The following is a 19,918-nucleotide window of genomic DNA, read 5'->3' on the forward strand; positions in this document are numbered from 1 at the left end:
AGAGCATCCTTAGATTCAGGGGAGGTCACCATGGACTGGAAATGTGCAAATGTATCCCCAATTCACAAAGGGTTACACAAGCAACTATAGACCTATTAGATTAACTTCTCTTCCGGGGAAAATAATGGAGTCACTGGTTAAAGAAGCATTCCAGTATCCCCTATATAAGACTGCAGTAATAGTTCAATCACAGCATCGGTTTGTTAAAGGGAAGTCGTGTATGACCAATTTGATTAGTTACAACAGTGTGGTCACAAAGGAACTGGATGCAAAAAATAATTTTGATATCATATACTTGAATTTCAGGAAAGCTTTGACACTGTCGCACATGGAAGACTGCTTTACAAATTGGAGCAGTATGGCATTAAGGGCAAGTTGCTGCAATGGATAAAAGGGATGGTTGAGTGCGAGACGACAGAGAGTGGTAATAAATGGACATTGCTCTATGTGGACTAATGTTATTAGTGGAAGGAGTCCCCAGGGTTTGTTGCTGGGCCCATTGTTGTTTTGTGTATTTATTAATGATATCGATGAAGGAATATCAGGATTAATGTCCATGATTGCAGATGATACAATGGTTGGCAGGGTTGTTAATGACAGTAAAGACAGTATGCTACTGCAACAGGATCTAGAAAAGTTAGGCAGATGGGCTGAGAAGTGGCAACTAAAGTTTAACATTGACAAATGCAAAGTACTGCATATGGGTAGCAGTAACCCAAGAGAAATGTACCAACTGTGTGGTACTACACTCAGGGAGATGAAGAATGAAAAAGACCTGGGGTAATTGTGCAGTCAGATATGAAGTTCTCTGAGCAGTGTATACTGGAGTTTTGTCAATGATATATAGGAATTTTGCTAGCAGAGACAAGGAGGTGATCATCCCCTTTTATAAGGCATTGGTCAGACCAGACTGAGTACTGCATACAGGTCTGGAGGCCTCGTTTCAGGAATGATGTAGAGTTGCTAGAACGAGTAGAAAAGGGCAACAAGATTGGTGAGAGGAACAAAGAGGTGCTCATACTAGGAGAGGCTTAAGTTCTGCAAGTGGTAGCATGCAAAATGGGAAGCATTCAAATAATTAATCTTGTAAGCTACTAGGCTTTTCATACCAACTAAGAAATATTGTTCAAGGATTAGGGGAGGTACCCATGGACTGGAGATGTGCAAACGTCACCCCAATTCACAAAGGAGGATCAAAGGGCGACACAAGTAATTACAGACCTGTTAGTTTAACTTCTGTTCCAGGGGAACTAATGGAGGCACTGGTTAAAGAAGCACTGCAGGATCATCTAGACAACATTTCAGTTATAGCTCAGACACAGCATGGTTTTGTTAAGAGGAAGTCTCGTGTGACCAATTTGATTGGATACTATGATGTGGTCACAAAGCAACTGAATAGAAAAAATTTGGATATCATATATTAGGATCTTTGAAAGGCTTTTGATACTGTTGCACATGGAAGACTGCTGCACAAATTGGACCAGTGTGGCATTGGAGGCAAATTGCTGCTATGGTTAAAGGGATGGTTGAGTGAGAGAAGACAGAGTGGTAATCAATGAACACTGCTCTTCATGGACTAATGTTATTAGTGGAGTCCCTCGGGGGTTCAGTGTTGGGTCCATTGTTGTTTTCTGTGTTTATTAATGATATTGGTGATGGTATATCAGGCTTAATGTCCAAGTTTGCAGACGATACAAAGGTTGGCAGGGTTGTTAATGACACTAATGACAGTATACTGCTGCAACAGGATCTAGAAAAGTTGAGCAGGCTGAGAGGTGGCAACTGAAGTTTAACATTGACAAATGTAAAATTCTGCATGTGGGAAGCAGTAACCCTAGAGTAAAGTATCAACTGTGTGATACTACACTGACAGTGGTAGAGAATGAAAAGGACCGGGGGGTAATTGTGCAGGCAAATATGAAGTTTTCTGGGCAGTGCAGACAGTCTGCGAGAGTAGCTCACGGTGTCCTCAATGATATACAGGAATTTTTCTAGCAGGGATAAGGAGGTGATTATCCCCTTGTATAGAGAAATTGTCAGGCCACACCTTAAGTACTGTATACAGGTCTGAAGGCCTCATTTTAGGAAGGATGAAGAGCTGCTGGAGCAAGTTCAGAGATGGGAAACAAGATTAGTGAATGGAACAAAGGGTTGCTCTTACGAAGAAAGGCTTAAGTTTAGCAAATTCGAGTGTCTGGAGACTAGGCACCTGCGAAGTAATCTAATTGAGGTCTATATAGTCTTGAATGGTTTGAGCATGCTCAATGCTGATGGGATTTTTCCTCTTGCTCAGAGAGGGCATAAATTCAAATTGAGGAGAGACAGTTGTAGGATAGATGTGCAGAAGTTTGCCTTTAGCCAATGTGTAATTGATTGCTGGAACAAACTTCCATCTGTCGTTGTAGAAGTTGATAGCTTAAATAGATTCAAGGCAGAACTAGACAAAGTGAGTGGATGGGTGAAATTAGAAGATTTGTTTTGTTTTTGTTTTGCTGATGCTATATAAGCTTGCTTTCTTGCATTCAAGATCATCTGATTGAGGTGTATAAGGACTTGAATGGTTTAAGCAGGCTCAATGCTGATGGGATGCTTCCATTTGCTCAGATTAATAACCCGAGGGGGTATAGATTCAAATCGAGGAAAGACAGTTGTAGAATACATGTGTGGAAGTTTGCCTTTAGCCAGCAGGTATTTGATTGCTGGAACAGACCTCCATCTGCTGTGGTAGTTGATAGCTTAAATAAATTTAAGGCTGAACTAGATAAACATTAGAAGTGAACGGATGGGTGAAATAGAAGGGTTTTTTTTTTTTTTTTTGGCTGATGCTATATAAGCTTGCTTTCTTGCATTATGCACCTCGACTAATGCTAATACCCTTCAAACACACTGGTATGACAATGTTTCATCCCCAGAAAATTTTTTTGACATTTCATATATTTCTGTTGCAGATTTTCCCAGTTTAAAGCAAAATCATAACATGGAATATTAACACAACTAAGAAAACTTGTTGTTACTTGCAAACCTGTCAGCCTACTGGACAATTCTTCCAACAGATGGTTGCAGCACCATCTGTTGGAGGAAGTTGGAACTACAACATACTGCTTTTATTTATTTTCAAAATCATCAAACATGACTTCAACAGCACCAGTCCAGGAATTTTATTGCCACACCTCATATGTATGTGAGTCACTCAAACTAAATGTCTCCATTTCTTCCCACTTGGATATCACTAAAGATATGACAGTTTAACTTGTGTAAACTGTAACTTTTAACTTGTGTAAACTGTAAACTTGTGTAAACTTGTGTAAACTGTAATTTTTAAAAACTGAAGTACTAAACTACTTCAGTTTTTAAAAATTATCTTACATTTTAAACTTACATTTATTTTTCTAAATATTGACCACCACTGAACCAGTGGCTGATTCCCCTCCCCATTTATAAGTTGCTATTAGTCTCCAGGAGCCACTGTTTAATGACTGCAATGATAGCATTTCGTTGACAAAGTGTTCCCACATGTACTATGCTTCACAGAGACAAATAGGTCAAGGTATGTAGCAAGGGTAGGACCCCATATATATATATATATATATATATATATATATATATATATATATATATATACTATCATTGAATTATATTAAATATTAACATAAGTTAAATTGTAATAAAGTGAATAAATAAATAAATAATTAAGCATTCATTAGAGGCAGCAACATGCAATTCCTCCATATGAAGCTGAAATACATCCAATATTTTAAATTAAATAAAATAAAACATAAGCCAGTAGTATGGCAAAAACTGTAGAGTGAAAATTAACATAAAAATAACCCAAATAAACAAACGAACGAAAAAAAAAGAATAGACATAAATAGTAGCCTGGAAACCCTTATATAATTTCGAGTTTTAAATCCAATTAAAAACTGTACAAATTATTATTATTATTAATGGCCATATGGTACAAGGAAGCCTAAGGCTTATGCTGAACCAGCCAAAAAAAAAAAAAAAAAAAAAAAAAAATCCCAAGTTACCACCTGAGAGAGAGAGAGAGAGAGAGAGAGAGAGAGAGAGAGAGAGAGAGAGAGAAAAGTAGAAAGGAATCACCAAGAAAGAGAAGAATGATGATATCCAGCTCAGGACCCTGGGTTTGCCAAGCCCATACTCACCAGATGTGAGCGCCCGGGGGATAATGCCAATTACATATAAATTTAGCGGTACCCACCCCCCACGAGAGGTACCAGTTCCGAAAGACATGAAATATCACCAAAAGAGGGTTAAAGGAACTACCAAACGATAACAAAATCAAAATAAATTAAAATAAAATAGACTGACCATCATGCCCCATATCGACAGAGGACCACGAGGCCAATAATGGTCATGGAATCGCTGCATTTCAATCGCTATACAAATTGTTGCCATGGTGAAAAGATCGAAGTACCAATTCACCCTCCCTTCTCCGATCAATCCACCAATGCAGAGGATTTGCACGGCGGTGGTCCTTATGCAGCGAAAAATAAACTATAGAACAGACAGCACTCTAGAGCAGAGCCACACCACTGACATACAGTAAGCTGAATCAGCTTATATAGAAGAAAAAGGAAAATAGATGGCGACACAAGCGTTGCTAAATTAGCATATCGACCCATTACTATTGAATTATATTAAATGTTGAAAGTTGAATTATAATAAAATGAATAAATAATTAATTAAGCAATAAATAATTAATTAATTATTTTTCGCTGCATAAGGACCACCGCCGTGCAAATCCTCTGCATTGGTGGATTGATCGGAGAAGGGAGGGTGAATTGGTAATTCGATCTTTTCACCATGGCGACAATTTGTATAGTGATTGAAATGCAGCGATTCCATGACCATTATTGGCCTCGTGGTCCTCTGTCAATATGGGGCATGATGGTCAGTCTATTTTATTTTAATTTTGTTATCGTTTGGTAGTTCCTTTAACCCTCTTTTGGTGATATTTCACGTCTTTCGGAACTGGTACCTCTCGGGGGGGGGGGGGGGGGTACCGCTAAATTTATATGTAATTGGCATTATCCTAAAATTTGTACAGTTTTTAATTGGATTTAAAACTCGAAATTATATAAGCGTTTCCGGGCTACTATTTATGTCTATTCTTTTTTTTTCGTTCGTTTGTTTATTTGGGTTATTTTTATGTTAATTTTCGCTCTACAGTTTTTGCCATACTTATGTTTTATTTTATTTAATTTAAAATATTGGATATATATATATATATATATATATATATATATATATATATATATATATCTAAAGGGGATATTATGTGGCAGAACAGTCCACCAAAATCCCACAGTGTGCTCGCTCGCTCTCTCTCTCTCTCGTCATCTCTGAAGATGAGACCTGAATTCCAGGTCTCATCTTCAGAGATGACACTGCCAGAAAAAAATAAAAATAAAAAAAAATCACAAGCCATGGCCTTGCACTCCTTCAGAAAGCAAGTTGGCACAAGCCTGCATTCTCTGTTCATTGTCATTATATGCTCCTGTCACATTGATCTCGACCGCATAGTATGTTCGAATTAATACTGATCGAGATCAGTAAGCAGTACCATATGGTACAGCGAGAATCACTTAAATTTTAGCCAAGCAGTCAGTTAAATTCACCAGGCAGTGCACCCATTCAATAGGTCCTGGGGAGAACACTGGATATGTTTGAGAATCTATTTATCTGTATATTTAAGCATCTATTTGGAATAGGACCAGGTTATGTCTGCCAGGGTTAAAAGTTGATGATATTGTAGAGCAGATATTATCTTTTAAAGGCACAAAAGATATTGTTGTACATATTGGCTTTCTTAAATACAGGTCAATGTTGAAAAAAAAAAAAAAAAAAAGTTGTGAGTTAGGGTTGGATTTGAAAGCATCTGCAATTCTGCCCAGACACAATAGGAGGAAGTATATTAGTATTATTATTAGTAACGGCTATATGGTGGACCATAATCTGCCACGCTGGTCCAGTGCGGGTTGGCAGACCGACCATATTCAGCAGTCAGGGGCTTGAACCCCGGTCTACTCAAAGAGCATGTGCTACTGCACTCCCGCTCCTGCCCACTCGGCTACGGAGGCCATCTTATATGGTGCAAGGAAGTCTAAGGCTTATGCTCCACCAGCCAAAAAAAAAGTAAAATTAATAATAATTAAATTACATAAAATACAATTAATAAATAGTAAAAGAAAGGAAACAGACAACCTATACATTTCCATCCTCCCACAGGTTTGTTTGTGTGAAAATTTTTTAGGCACATGAGCGTCTAGGGCCATATAGAATGCCACCTCCCATAGGTATATATCAAGCTGACCTTTGAATTTCCCAAACTGCCTGCCTCTACCACCCATGTAGGTAACTTATTCTAGTAATTTATAACTCACTGGCTAAAATAAAACTTCCTGCAATCCAGTCTACACATCTTCCTCCCTAACTTGAATTTATGGCCCATAGTTCAGGAATCATTAATTTTACTTCTCAGAGAGTTAAACAACTAAATCAAGTCTCCTCTAGGGTGCCTAGTTTCCAAGCTGTGCAAACCACATATTCAAAGTCTTTCCTCATATGGATGGCCTTTTGACAATCTCACCAAGCGAGTTACCCGACCCTTTCAAGAAGCTCGATGCATTTTTAGGCGCGGCCTCTACACTTTAACACAGTATTCCAAGTGTGGTCTAACAAAAGCCTTATATAATGGGATTATGATGTACTTATCTCTACCAGAATATGTTGGAAAAATCAATAGGATATCATTGGCCATGAAACCTGTCTATAATGCTTGGAGAATTTCATATCTGACTGTAATGTAACTCCTAAGTCCCTTTCTTCCACTCCTGACTTTAGTTCAACTCCACCAAGTGTTTAAATTATTTTGGAGTTACTGTTTCTCCAGGTATAAGACCTTGCACTTTGCTGGATAAAAGCAAAGCTGCCACTTTTCTGACCATCCCTTCTAGTTTCCTTCTAAGGCAATATGGAGCAAACTTCCCAAAACCCAGAAAAACCACTGGGTGCACAGATGAAACCCTGACAAGACAGCAACAACATCAACAAGAAGAAGAGCCTGGTTCTGTTGCGGCAAAACATCAGAAAAATGATGTAGACAGAATCTGAACTCCAACTTTCCTAATCATTCATTCAAATGGAAAACTCCATTCCTAGTGCAGAAATGCACTAGAAAGCACAATAGGTACTCCCAAAACCATTCTTCAAGATCAGGAAGCTTACTGGTTGAAGTTGTCACTACCTGACAGTTTGAGCAAGTACAAAACTAAAAATTTTTAGTGGAACTTCTGTTACTGTTTCACCACACATTTCCCTGAACACGTTAAGAGGTATCATTGCGAACAGGACCTCATCAATGCCAGATAAACAACTGAAACAAGAACTGTGAGATGGAGTCATCAATGTATGGCAAATTCTGACAAAGAAGGATGATATACTAGTTCCTACTCAGAATATAATTCTTACATTTGACAATCCCAAACCACCAACAATCAAAGCAGGTTACCTTAACTGCTGAGTTAAACCCTACATCCCAAACCCATTACATTGCTACAAGTGCCAGAATTTTGGGCCCTCACAGTCTGCAGAAGAACAGCTGTCTGTGCCATATGTGGATCCACTGCACACACACACACACACACTAGTCCTGACTGCACAGCCACAACGCCAAACTGTCCTAACTGCAAAGCACATCCGGCGTATTTCACACTTCCCCTTTGGAAATGTGAAAAAAAAGGTTACAGAGGTACAAAATTGAACAAACACGTAACCTACCAAGAGTCCAAAAAAAAATTCTTACCAGCCCTAAATACAAGCCAACTTATGCCCAAATAACCAGAAAACCCACATCAATTGCTACCCAAACAGAGGTATCTATACCACCAAGCAAATCACTAACTGAATAGACAAGGTCAGTATTGTCTGCAGTACCAACACACCAAATGACAAGCAAAACTATAAATACGCCAGTTACAGTACTACTGGATACTATTCCACAGCAGAATACTACACAGTATTTACCACTCCTGACTCAAACCAAACAGACTACATGGCCTCAGTAGATAGTTTACACCATGATGAACTGTTCGCTAACAAGGAGAAGGATACAAGAAAACCTTATTTTCCTCGAAAATCGAGGATTCCAGTAAACCCAAATTAGCATTAGCATTAGTAGAGGCATTTGATGCAAGAAAGCAAGCTTATGCAGCATCAGCCAAAAAAAAAAAAAAAAAAAAACCACTTCCACTTCACCCCTCTGTTCGTTCGAAATACCTGTCCAGCTGAGCCTTAAACTTATTTAGGCTATCAACTTCCACGACAAAGGATGGAAGTCTGTTCCACCAACCAACCACCCGCTGGCTAAGGGAAAATTTCCACACGTCTATCCTACATCTGTCTTTCCTCAATTTGAATTTATGCTCTCTCAGGTGATTATTCTGAGCAAGAGGAAGAATCTCACCAGCATTGAGCATGCTCAAACCATTCAAGGCTTTATACACCTCTGTCAGATCACCTCGCTGGTGCCTAGTCTCCAGACACTGTAATTTACAAAACTTAAGCCTTTCTTCGTAAGAGCACCCCTTTGTTCCATTCACTAATCTTGTTGCCCTTCTCTGTACTGGTTCCAGCAGCTCTACATCCTTCTTGAAATAAGGCCTCCAGACCTGTATACAGTACTCTAGGTGTGGCCTGTCCATTCCCTTATACAAGGGAATAATCACCTCCTTACCCCTGCTAGAAAAATTCCTATATATCATTGACAAAACACCATGAGCTACTCTTGCAGCCCATCTGCACTGCTCAGAGAACTTCATATCTGCCTACACAACCACCCCCAGGTCACTTTCATTCTCTACCACTGTCAGTTTAGTACCACAGAGTTGATACGTTACTCTGGGGTTACTGTTTCCCATATGTAGTACTTTACATTTGTCAATGTTAAACTTCATTTGCCACCTCTCAGCCCATCTGCTCAACCTTTCCAGATCCTATTGCAGCAGCATAGTGTCAATAGTGTCCTTGACAACCCTGCCTACCTTCGTATCGTCTACAAACTTGGACATTACACTTGATATACCATCATCAATATCATTTATAAATACAGAAAACAATAATAGACCCAACACTGAACCCTGAGGGACTCCACTAATAACATTAGTCCACGATGAGCAGTGTCCATTGATTACCACTCTCTGTCTTATCGCCCTCAACCACCCCTTTATGCATAGCAGCAATTTGCCTCCAATGCCACACTGCTCCAATTTGTGCAGCAGTCTTCCATGTTCAGCAGTATCAAAAGCCTTTCTAAGATCCAAGTATATAATATCAAAGTTATTCCCTGCATCCAGTTCTTTTGTGACTGCATCATAGTATCCAATCAAATTGGTCAGGCAAGACTTCCCCTTAACAAAACCATGCTGTGTCCAAGCTATAACTGAAGTCTTGTCTAGATGATCCTGCAGTGCTTCTTTAACCAGTGCCTCCATTAATTTTCCGGGAACAGAAGTTAAACTCACAGGTCTATAATTACTTGTGTCAGCCCTTTGATCCTCCTTTGTGAATTGGGGTCACATTTGCACATCTCCAGTCTGTGGGTACCTCCCCTGAGTCCAAGGAAGCTCTCATAATTATGGCTGAGGGTTTGCTTACTTCCTTTGCTGCCTCCTTTAATATAACTGGATAGATTCCATCCACACCAGGTGCCTTTCTTGTTTTTATCTTCAATAATTTCTCCTCCACTTTACTCTCAGTTATTACAAGATTCTCTAGCTTACTGCCAGAGTTGAATACACCTCTGGCATTCCCCTCGCTGAATAACTCCTCATGTGTGAATGTCGATGCAAAATATTCATTTAGTTTGTTAGCTACCTGAGCAGGATCATCAACAGTTGACCCATCGATATCAAGTGGACCAATCTGATTGATCCCCTTCCTTCTAGAGTTTACATAAGTAAAGAACTCTTTGCATCCCTTGCCAAAGATTTCTCGTAATCGGCCTTCGCCTGCCTAACCTCCTTTGTAACTTGGTTACAGATCAACTTGTATCCATCATAGGCTTCTGTGTCATGTGTTAATTTGTATGTATCCCATGCATTTTTCTTCTCTGCCATATGTCTCATTAGTTCATCTGACATCCATTTAGGCCTAAACCTTCAACAATATTTCTTAGTTGGTATGTAAAGCCTAGTAGCTTCCAAGATAAGTTCTTTGAATGCTTCCCATTTTGAATTTGCTGTTGGTAACATTATCAGTTGGTCCCACTAAATAATGCTTATCTCCTTAGAGTGGAACTGTAGAGGCTACTGCAGTAATGTGACTGACATCCATGACCTCCTTTCACAATATGACCCTATCACCTTCTGTCTACAAGAAACCAATGTAACACCAAGGCCAAGATCATGTTGCACACAATCCAAACAAGCGCCGATAATCAAACTCGCAGATACCCGTGAAACCCATGTTAAATTCTCATTATACTTGCCCCCAAACCAAAATATAAGCTATACTGACTTAGAAGAATTAGTGGTACAACTTCCAAAACCATACTGCACCCTAGCAGACCTCAACAGTAACCATCCATTGTGGGGAAATCAAAACTTGGACAAGCATGGACAAACTATCGAAAAATTACTTGCTCAACACAATCTGATAACTCTCAATAATGCAGAGCACACTTATAGGCATCGTCCTCGGAATCTACTTCAGTTATTGATGTTTATCTATCTCTCTCTCTCTGCTCAGCAACCATATATCCTCCATTTGGATGGTCTATTCACAGCAATCCACTGGGCAGAAATCATTTCCTTGTGATATGCTGCATTGATACAAGTATTCCCCATCTTTTTTACCAAATTGTCAAATGGAACTTTTCCAAAGCTGGGATTTATACAAGCAGCTAGCAACACTAGAAGAAAAGCAGGCCCAACAAACACCCATCAATCTGGCAGTAAAATATATATCTAACTAAATACTGCAGTCAGTGGATGAAGCGATTCCAAAGCAATCCACAAAAATATCAGCCTGCTCAGAAGTGTGGTAGAATGATGCATGCAGTGCAGCTAAAAAAGGGAAGAACAGAGCATGGGATATCTTCAGGAAGTTCCCAACAACAGCAAATCTCATCCACTTTAAACAGGCAAGGGCAAAGACCAAATGTGTTAGGTAGATCAGCAAAAGAGAAGCATGGAGGCATTTCGCTTCCACAATTACAAGGACATTGATATTTATAACTTAAAGCGGTCCCAGCCAACCAATGGCAACCCCACTGTCAGTTACACATAATTTAGCAGTACTCTTATATACTCCCTCTCCTGTTTGCCCAAGTACAGGGAGGGAAAAAATCTGCCATGACCAAAAAAGACTGATATGAACAAATTGAAAAATAATCAAATTATATAAAAAAATAAAATATACATATAATTAAATTTCAGACAAAGTCCAAACTTCATTGGAAAGATCTGCATCTGTTCACAGTCTGTTGGAAAGCCAGCAGCACTAGGAGCTGCCGAGAAGAGAAATACCAGCACCAGGAGGACAACAAAAACCCAAACGATATGGGCCAAAATACAGTAAATATATGCAAAACACCTACACATCAACTGTCCCATGCTTACTGTCAATTGGTATTGGTATGGTTATTTCTGGCGCAAGGGCTACTTAGGCCATATTGCGCCTATGCTTACTGTCAATGGCCATGATATTACAAAACCAGAAGAGATTGCAAACACTGAGTATATCATTCATAGAAATCTCAGATACATCATACTTTCCACATTTTCAGGCACACAAAGCACAAGCAAAAAAACACTTACTCAATTTTGAAACAGCATCCAGTGCAACATACAATCTTCCCTTCTTCACAATGTCAAAACTGTGCCATGCTCTAGCCTCCACCAAAATTGGTGCAGCAAGGCCAGATGGAATGGATTATATCATGATAGCACAATTTACTGAACCAATTCTCAAGACAGAATATTCAAAGCAAATACATTTTTCCAGACAAATGGCACCATGCTTATGTTTTGGTATTTCCAAAACCAGTAAAATATCCTAACAAATCCACAACCTTATTGACCTAATGCACTCACCAGCTTTATGAGCAAGGTCATAGAAAAAAAATGCTCAACACTTGGCTACCCTGGATTCTAGCTTGAAATGACCTCCTAAATCCAGTGTAATGTGGCTTATGTGAAGGCTACTCTCAACCTTTTGATTAGGACAGAAATAAACATAAGTGATTGCTTTGTACAGAAAGAACACCTTTCCATGGTCCTCTTTGACACTGAAAAACCTTTGACATGGCTTGGAGATACAGTATAATGTGAAACCTATACGATCTCAGCTTACACAGATGTCTGCCACAGTTTATCAGAAACTTTCTATTTTCACAACCACTTATCTTCAAATTTTATCCAGTAAGAAGGGATCCCACAAGGATACTTCTCCAATTCTGATGCCACCAGATAGAAAACAAAATTGTACTGAAGAAAAATGCTAAAATTCCCATCAGCAGTACTTTAATACTTGTAAACATTTTAATTTTTAATGCACATGTGACATCAAGTTTGAAATGTTGCCAATGAATACAAACTATTGTCAGCACTATTTTGGTTTCAAATATGTTCTATGTAGCTATTTTCTTATTGCATTTATAAATTTTGATTAATGAATAACAAATATTAATGTAATAGAGAGGTAAAAAACACAACAAAATCAATTACAAATGCTAAAAACTGTTTATCAAAATGCACCATAAAATAAAAGCAGAATGTCTCAAGTTAAGTGGCTCCCTTTCACACTATCATAACAAAAGCTGAAAAGTGTGAGTTGTAAAGCTGTTATTCTTTACTATAAATATTATTTTCTTCAACCAATAAGATTCATCCTGTAACAGCGCCTTGCTTATAGTAGAATACATAATGGTCTGCACTTAAAGGCATTTGTCAAGAAATTAGGCAAGGCAAAATTTTTGAAATGCTTAATATGTAAGGACAAACAAACCTTAGAACATAACAGGAAATACTAAATGTCATCATAAAAATTTTTGGCACTGGCACCCAGGATTTGATGTGCCCAGACTAATGGTTCCAAAAACTTTTGTATTTGGGGTTACCATTAACTTAAAATTAATGTACTGCCTATATTAGAAAATTTTGCCTATGTATCTTAATAATTAAATAAATAAATTAAAAATACATATATTACCTGGGGCATACTCCATTACAATAACTATGGATTTGTCCTCCAGAAAATTTTCATAGTAAGCAATAATGTTTGGGTGATCAAGCATTGAAAGTACTTTAGCTTCATTTATTGATGCTTGCCTTTCATCTTTGGTCATCTGTTCCACGGGTATCTGCTTTATTATCACCATTTGTTTATCAGAATGGCAACAACAAAGGTAAACAGTTCTACAAATATATAAAAGTATATTCAATACATTGACCATTACAGCAATTTTTTTTTAACTCAACCATCAAAAAATATATATATATTATACACAAATAAATAGTGATTTACAAAATTAAAATTACTATTATACCATGTTAAAGGAATTACTGCAAATTGCAACAGGTGATGCTGAAAAGGTGTGACACCTTCAAGCAAAAAACTTTTAAAAAAAGCAAATTATCAGATAAATTAATTAAAACATAGAATGGCAAGCCACAGAGAAAGTTTAAAAAATGGCTCAACTACTGCCAGAAACAAACAAGGAACCCCCCCCCCCACTATATTGCACCTAACTCGACAGGTTAGGTGCAGTATAGTGGGATAACTCACTTAAGAAGGAAAATACAAAACTTAGTTGAATGAACCAAGTACGTATTATTTATTTTCAATTTTGTAAAAATTGTTTTAAATTATTTTTTATTCTCTTTTTGTACACTGTAATTTAATACAGCTTTCAATATAGTTTTCACTACAATAAATATAGAGATATTCCAGAAAAGATTCTCCAGTTGGCATATATAGTCCCAAAATGTATGACACTCAGAACTGATTTTTCATATCACACAGTAGACTTGTAGAATTGCACTAATACCAGCAACTTCCTGAAACAGTGCTTCAAAAGACATGCTTTCGGTGGTGGTGGTTGTGGACACAACCAAGAAGTCATAATTGTTTATTTTCAATTATGCAAGCCATTTTATTATGCCCATCATTAGCTTTCGGTGAACACATTTTAAAATGCTGGTGTGGTCTAAATGCAATATAAATACATTTAAAATATCACTTAAAATTCAGATGCAAGAAACTCCAAATAAGTTTACAATGAACAGATTGGTAAACAAGCATGGAAAGACCAATGCTGACAGACAACAAGAAGGGTAGCAGTGTTCAGAAGACATTAAGAAGCAAAAACAGTCAGAACTGTGAATTAGCATCATGGGAATTGGATGCATAAATGATTTAGGGAACTTCTAGCTTTCATTATAAATAGAGAAAATTTACATGCATAAAAAAAAAAAAAAAAAAACTGGATTTATGCATGTATCTAATCTCTAAAAAAGGAGTTAAATATGCATTAAAAATGCCAAAATATAATATAAACCAATATGACCAGTAAAGGTTAAAGAAGTAGACCAATTATTGAAGGAATGGGCAAAAAAAATGTTTCTTTAAAGCAAAATAATTAATAATTAAATTTTACCCACTGTATTTTTTTATATTCCTTCTAATAATTTTTTTCTCCTAAGATAAAAATCCTTGGAGACTCTTACACTCCATGCCTGGTATAGGGTAACATAGCATATTTTTGCAAGAGAAAATTAAACATTCTTACAAAAATAATTAAAATTAACATGGCATTACAATAACACTCCACAATTTTTTCTAAGCTTCAAAAGTGACATTGTGCTTTTTTGTCAATGAGAATTAATTTGTAGTCATAAAGATCATAAGTTGTCAACAAATTGATCAGGCAGTGTTCATAGCACAATTTTGAAAACAGACAAAAAAAAAAAAAAACTGCCTACTTCATTTATCCATCACGTTCTAATGATTTATTCAGTCATTCTTAAAATTTTATTCAAACTAGCAACATTTACACCACACAGAAGTTTATTGCAACAATCAGCGATTCTGACTGAAAGCAAATTTCCACACATCTATCCAGTGACCATTGTCTCCTATTTAAATTTATGCTCCCTTGTGTTTATCATCTAAGAAAGAGTAGATGCCATTAGCATTTAGTTTACTTAATCCATTTAAAACTTTAAACACTTCACTCAGGTCTCCCCCTAAAGATACCTAATTTACTGATGCTTCATTTGTTAGAAGGCTTCTGTAAGTTGGAATGCTTTCTTGGTAAGAGTACCTTTTTATGTCCTTATCTTGTTGCTTTTCTCTGCACCCATTCCACTAGATCTACAATGAGACTTCCAAACATGTATGCAGTAATCAACTTGCAGCCTAATCATTGGAGGCGCCTCCGTAGCCAGGTCGGATGGAGCAGCAGTGCGTAGCACACGCTTCTTGATTAGACCGGGGTTCGAGCTCATCACTACCAAATACGGAGGATGCGGAAAGGTCAGGGAATGACCACCGCATATCCCGGAGCAATATGGCCTTAGTTGCTAATGCTCCTAAAAAAAAACCAAACAAACAAACTAATCATTGGCTTATACAATGGGATAATCACACTGTTGTCTCTGCTGGAAAAAATCCTGTATATCATTGAAAGAACATCGTACATCCTAGTAATCTGACTGCAATGCTCGGAACTTTGTGCCTGACTGCACAATTATTCCTGTCTTTTTCATTCTCCACTGCCTTGAATCTGGAACTATCCAAATGGCATATTATTCTGGGATTTTTTTTTTATTTTTTTTAATAATTACAAGATTTCTATTGATCTGATTTTAATGAAATATGGGATGGCCTAATATATCTTTCTCTAACAGCCAAATATAAAATTTTATCAAAATCCATCCAATAGGAGTAAAGTTATCACATGCAATCAATAGGTGCTTGAAGCATATACATGCACATGTGCCTAATAAATGTAATTGCTTAAAGATGTGATGTAGGTAACACACAGTTCAACTTTGTATTCAAGCAAAAAATCTGGAGCAGTGGTATTCGAGCAAAATATTTGAAGGGTTATCAGATTATTAAATTTTCAACCTGTCCTGGGCATTATCTGAACCAGAATGTCAAAAATATTTTTGAATTGGTGCATGGAAAGGTGACTCACAAAGGGAGAAAATCATCATACTTGACACTACTCTTCTTTCTAAATCAATACTGCACATTACATAATAAGCTCTATCTCTTTCTCTATGTGGAATTAGTGAATGGTGGCATACTCACTCATCACTGCTGTTGCTGCATTAGTGTGAACATCAGTGGCATGTTCGTGAACTGGGGTATGGCAAATGTGGTGGCCCCTGACATAGGTGCCCAATGAAACTAAAAAAGATTTGAAGTAGCTGAATTTCTTGTTTAATTTTATAAATATGACTGATTTTTATTAGCTGAATATTATTATAAACATTAAACAGATATGCTCATATGTGAAACATCACTTTTTGTTTTAATTATAAAAAATTAATTTTTAGCTTTTTTTTACTGAATTGAAAAGTGTAATGACTTAATTATGATCTGCTAACCTCAGCTGAAAAATACTGAGTGAAAATAAAGAAGAGAAACCAAAAATAATAATAAAAAAAAATTTTCATATTTTTTAGAATTTAGGGTCACTTACATTGCCCAGATTGAAACACAGATGCTCACATGGCATATGGCAGGCACAACGTAAACTTCTGTATTATTATCAGCTGTTCATGTTCAGCTGATGAAGCAAAAGCTCTACATGAAATTAATAATATAGTTTATTAAGCTATTCACCTAAACTACTGCACATTAAGATGAAGTTTCAGGTATCTTACCAATACAGATGATGCTGCAACATTAGACCACGATGGTTAGATACCTGAAACGTCATCTTAATGTATAGCAGTTTAGGTGAATAGCTTAATAAACTACGTTACTAATGGCAAACAACCACATAACATCCTTCCCTAACTATATTATTATTACCTTTCATTTATTTTTGTTTGATATTTTTAAATTAAGTTTAGCAAATGGCAATTCAGTAAAAAGGCTAAAAATTTATTTTTATAATTAAAACAAAGAAGTGTCTCACAGATACCCTGCATGCATTTTTACTAAATTAAGAGCACGATGTATTCCTCCCCACTCACACAAAAATTGCTATATATAATTATTATTTATTACAGAAATGTATTATACTCTAATGCATTAAGGGCTTATGCCTCAAGCTGTGAAAGAGTTAGACTACGTATATCTTAGTGCACTTGCATCATTTATACACAGCCAATTATAGATTAGCAAATTTGCAATAGCAGCATCATTTAAGTTACATCTCATATTGTGAATACCTTCACGATGCGTTGCCATGATATTGCACTACTTCGAATAAGTAACGCTTCATCCGAAGGAGGACTGTTATTACTCAGTGGATACCACCACCCAGATGGCACCGTTTCAGGGCTATTTGGCCCTTCTTCGGTGGGTGGGTAGGTACCCAAGTGATGTAATGATGACAAAACAATTGTGAAGTATATCTCCACAATATGAGAGATGCCCGATGGTGTATGATATAAGTTAGGACTCTAATGCATTAAGGGCTTATTCGCAACTTGAAGCATAAGCCCTTAATGCATTAGAGTCCTAACTTAAATCATACACCATCAGGCATCTCTCATATTGTGGAGATATACTTCACAACTTTTGTCATCATTACATCACTTGAGTACCTACCTACCTACCCACCCACCGAAGAAGGGCCAAATAGCCCTGAAACGGTGCCGTCTGGGTGGTGGTATCCACTGAGAATAAGTAACAACAGTCTTCTCCTTCGGGTGAAGCATTGCTTATTCGAAGTAGTGCAATGTCATGGCAACTCATCGTGAAAGTATTCACAATATGGGATGTAACTTAAATGATGCCGCTATTGCAAATTTTCTAACCTATAATCGGCTGTGTATAAATGATGCAAGTGCACTAAGATATACATAGAAATGTATTATTTATTTCAGAAAATTTAAATACACAACCTTAGGTACTAAATGAATACCAGTCAGAGTAGCATAATACCAGGGAAACTTAGTGCATGCAAAGTCTGTTCTGTTGTGTGCATTAAGACCATTTCATTAACTTAAAAATTTCAAATCCTACTGCTCCAAAAAAAAAAAAAATCAACAAAGGGACAATCCTAACTTTGTGATATAATAATTATTTCATTTTATTAAATTCGTATTCTTTCATATTTTCTATTATTATTTAATTTATTTATTTAATAATTAAGGTATTAAATAAATTAATTTTTCTTTTCTTTTTTTATTCTTCTCTTTATTATTATTTGATTTCGTCTCCAAATACAAAATGGGACGTTTTTATTTTTCATATTCTTTACGTTGAAACTATTTGATCGTAGATTTAAAGAAACCTATTTTAGTTATGATTTTATCAAGTTTTCTATTACTGACTTTAACTGTTTAGTAGACAGCTATATGAGCCCCCATGTTGCCTTGTATTCAGGTGCGTGATATGTTGATTTGAAAATAACAAACGCTGTGGAGAAACTATAAATTCTTGTCGCCCCCTCCCCCAGTCAGATTGCCTGGCGGCCTCCACCTGATAATTAACCTGGAGGAAACCTGCTGATTGGTAAGGCAGCTACCATTTCAGTGGTGTTAGTCCTAAAATTGCGATGAAATTTGGCATTGATCACTTCACTAACCAATACTCTCAGGCGTAAATTCTCATGGGCGCTACTGAAATCTAAATTAACTGATTATTATACAATGAAATTAGACTAATGCTAAACAAGTCAGTACATAATACTACATGAAAAAACTTCAATCGTGATATTTATTTTATAATTTCAAAGGTCTCGGAATTATAATACACAGCACACACACACTGTATGCAAAAAAAAAAGTACACTAATTCGATCGCGCTTTCACTGTACATTTAGTATTTACTGAATAAATTCACTTTACTTACCCGTATGCTCCCCTGCCAACAACACAGATTTTTTCATATTTCTCCATTTTCTCAAATGAATATAATAATAAGGAAAAAACTGTCCCTTGAATAATTTACCATTAATGTTTATAGTGACCTATTAAAAAATATATATTTTAAAAAAAAAGTCATTATATTCAAGAGACGTTTAGAACAGGCGAAAATCAAACAGCTTTTTTAAATTGTAATAGACGTAAAGTGAAAATTACAAAACACATAACAGAAAATGAAGAGCAAATCCCCGCAAACCCCTTCCATAGAAAGAATTAAGCCACTCAAAACATCACCGAGTACTGTTAATCTAACATATTGCCAGAAAAGACTGATAAAAAGTCTTTCTGTTGGAAACAAAAATAACATTCGCAAAGGCGATTTCTATATTTCCATTTTTCCATAAATCATTGTAATACAGAGCATTTAAGAAAGAAATATCTCTCTATACATTAAAAATTAAAAACGTTTCCCTCCTAATGATATTTATTCGAGCCAATGGAAGAAGAGGGTGAGGCAATTACGTCACTATAATGCACTTATTTATTGACAACACTCCATAAAGTTCACCACAGGGAAGTAAGATACAGAGTGGGCATTATCATTGGCAATAATGTTTATTCCTTTTACATGTTAAAACGTATAGAAAGTGGAGCCATCATTCTATGAACATGCAAACAGGCCGGAACATTGCGAAGAGTTCGTGGAGAATTTTGTAGTTGCGATCAGTGTTGCCAACTCTTAATAATATTTCCCGCTAGCCGCATACTCAAAATCCGCTATTTTTAGCACTTAACCCGCTAATTTTTTTAAATTTTCATTTGTTTGTACTTTGTAGTGAATAAAA

The 19,918-nt window shown here is 36.7% G+C and overlaps 1 protein-coding gene across 2 annotated transcripts in view; it reads right to left on the reverse strand.

Moving 5' to 3' along the window:
* Nucleotides 1–19,185, reverse strand: part of LOC150079036 (serine/threonine-protein kinase Nek8-like) — a 266,092-nt gene extending 246,907 nt beyond the window's left edge. The window contains exons 1-2 of one of the 2 annotated variants that reach the window (XM_090384054.1): nt 19,060–19,185; nt 13,231–13,436 (exon numbers count right to left, since the gene is read on the reverse strand). In XM_090384054.1, coding sequence (XP_090240180.1) covers nt 13,231–13,436; nt 19,060–19,106 — 253 coding nt within the window. In that variant the 5' untranslated portion in view covers nt 19,107–19,185. Of the gene's footprint in view, nt 1–13,230; nt 13,437–18,793; nt 18,819–19,059 lie in introns of those variants that run through there. The other variant, XM_090384055.1, reaches the window with a different exon arrangement.
* Nucleotides 19,186–19,918: the final 733 nt, after the last annotated feature.

Source organism: Mastigoproctus giganteus, chromosome 10 (assembly GCF_048544385.1).
Source record: "Mastigoproctus giganteus isolate SK-2022 chromosome 10, ASM4854438v1, whole genome shotgun sequence".
Lineage (NCBI taxonomy): Eukaryota > Metazoa > Arthropoda > Arachnida > Uropygi > Thelyphonidae > Mastigoproctus > Mastigoproctus giganteus.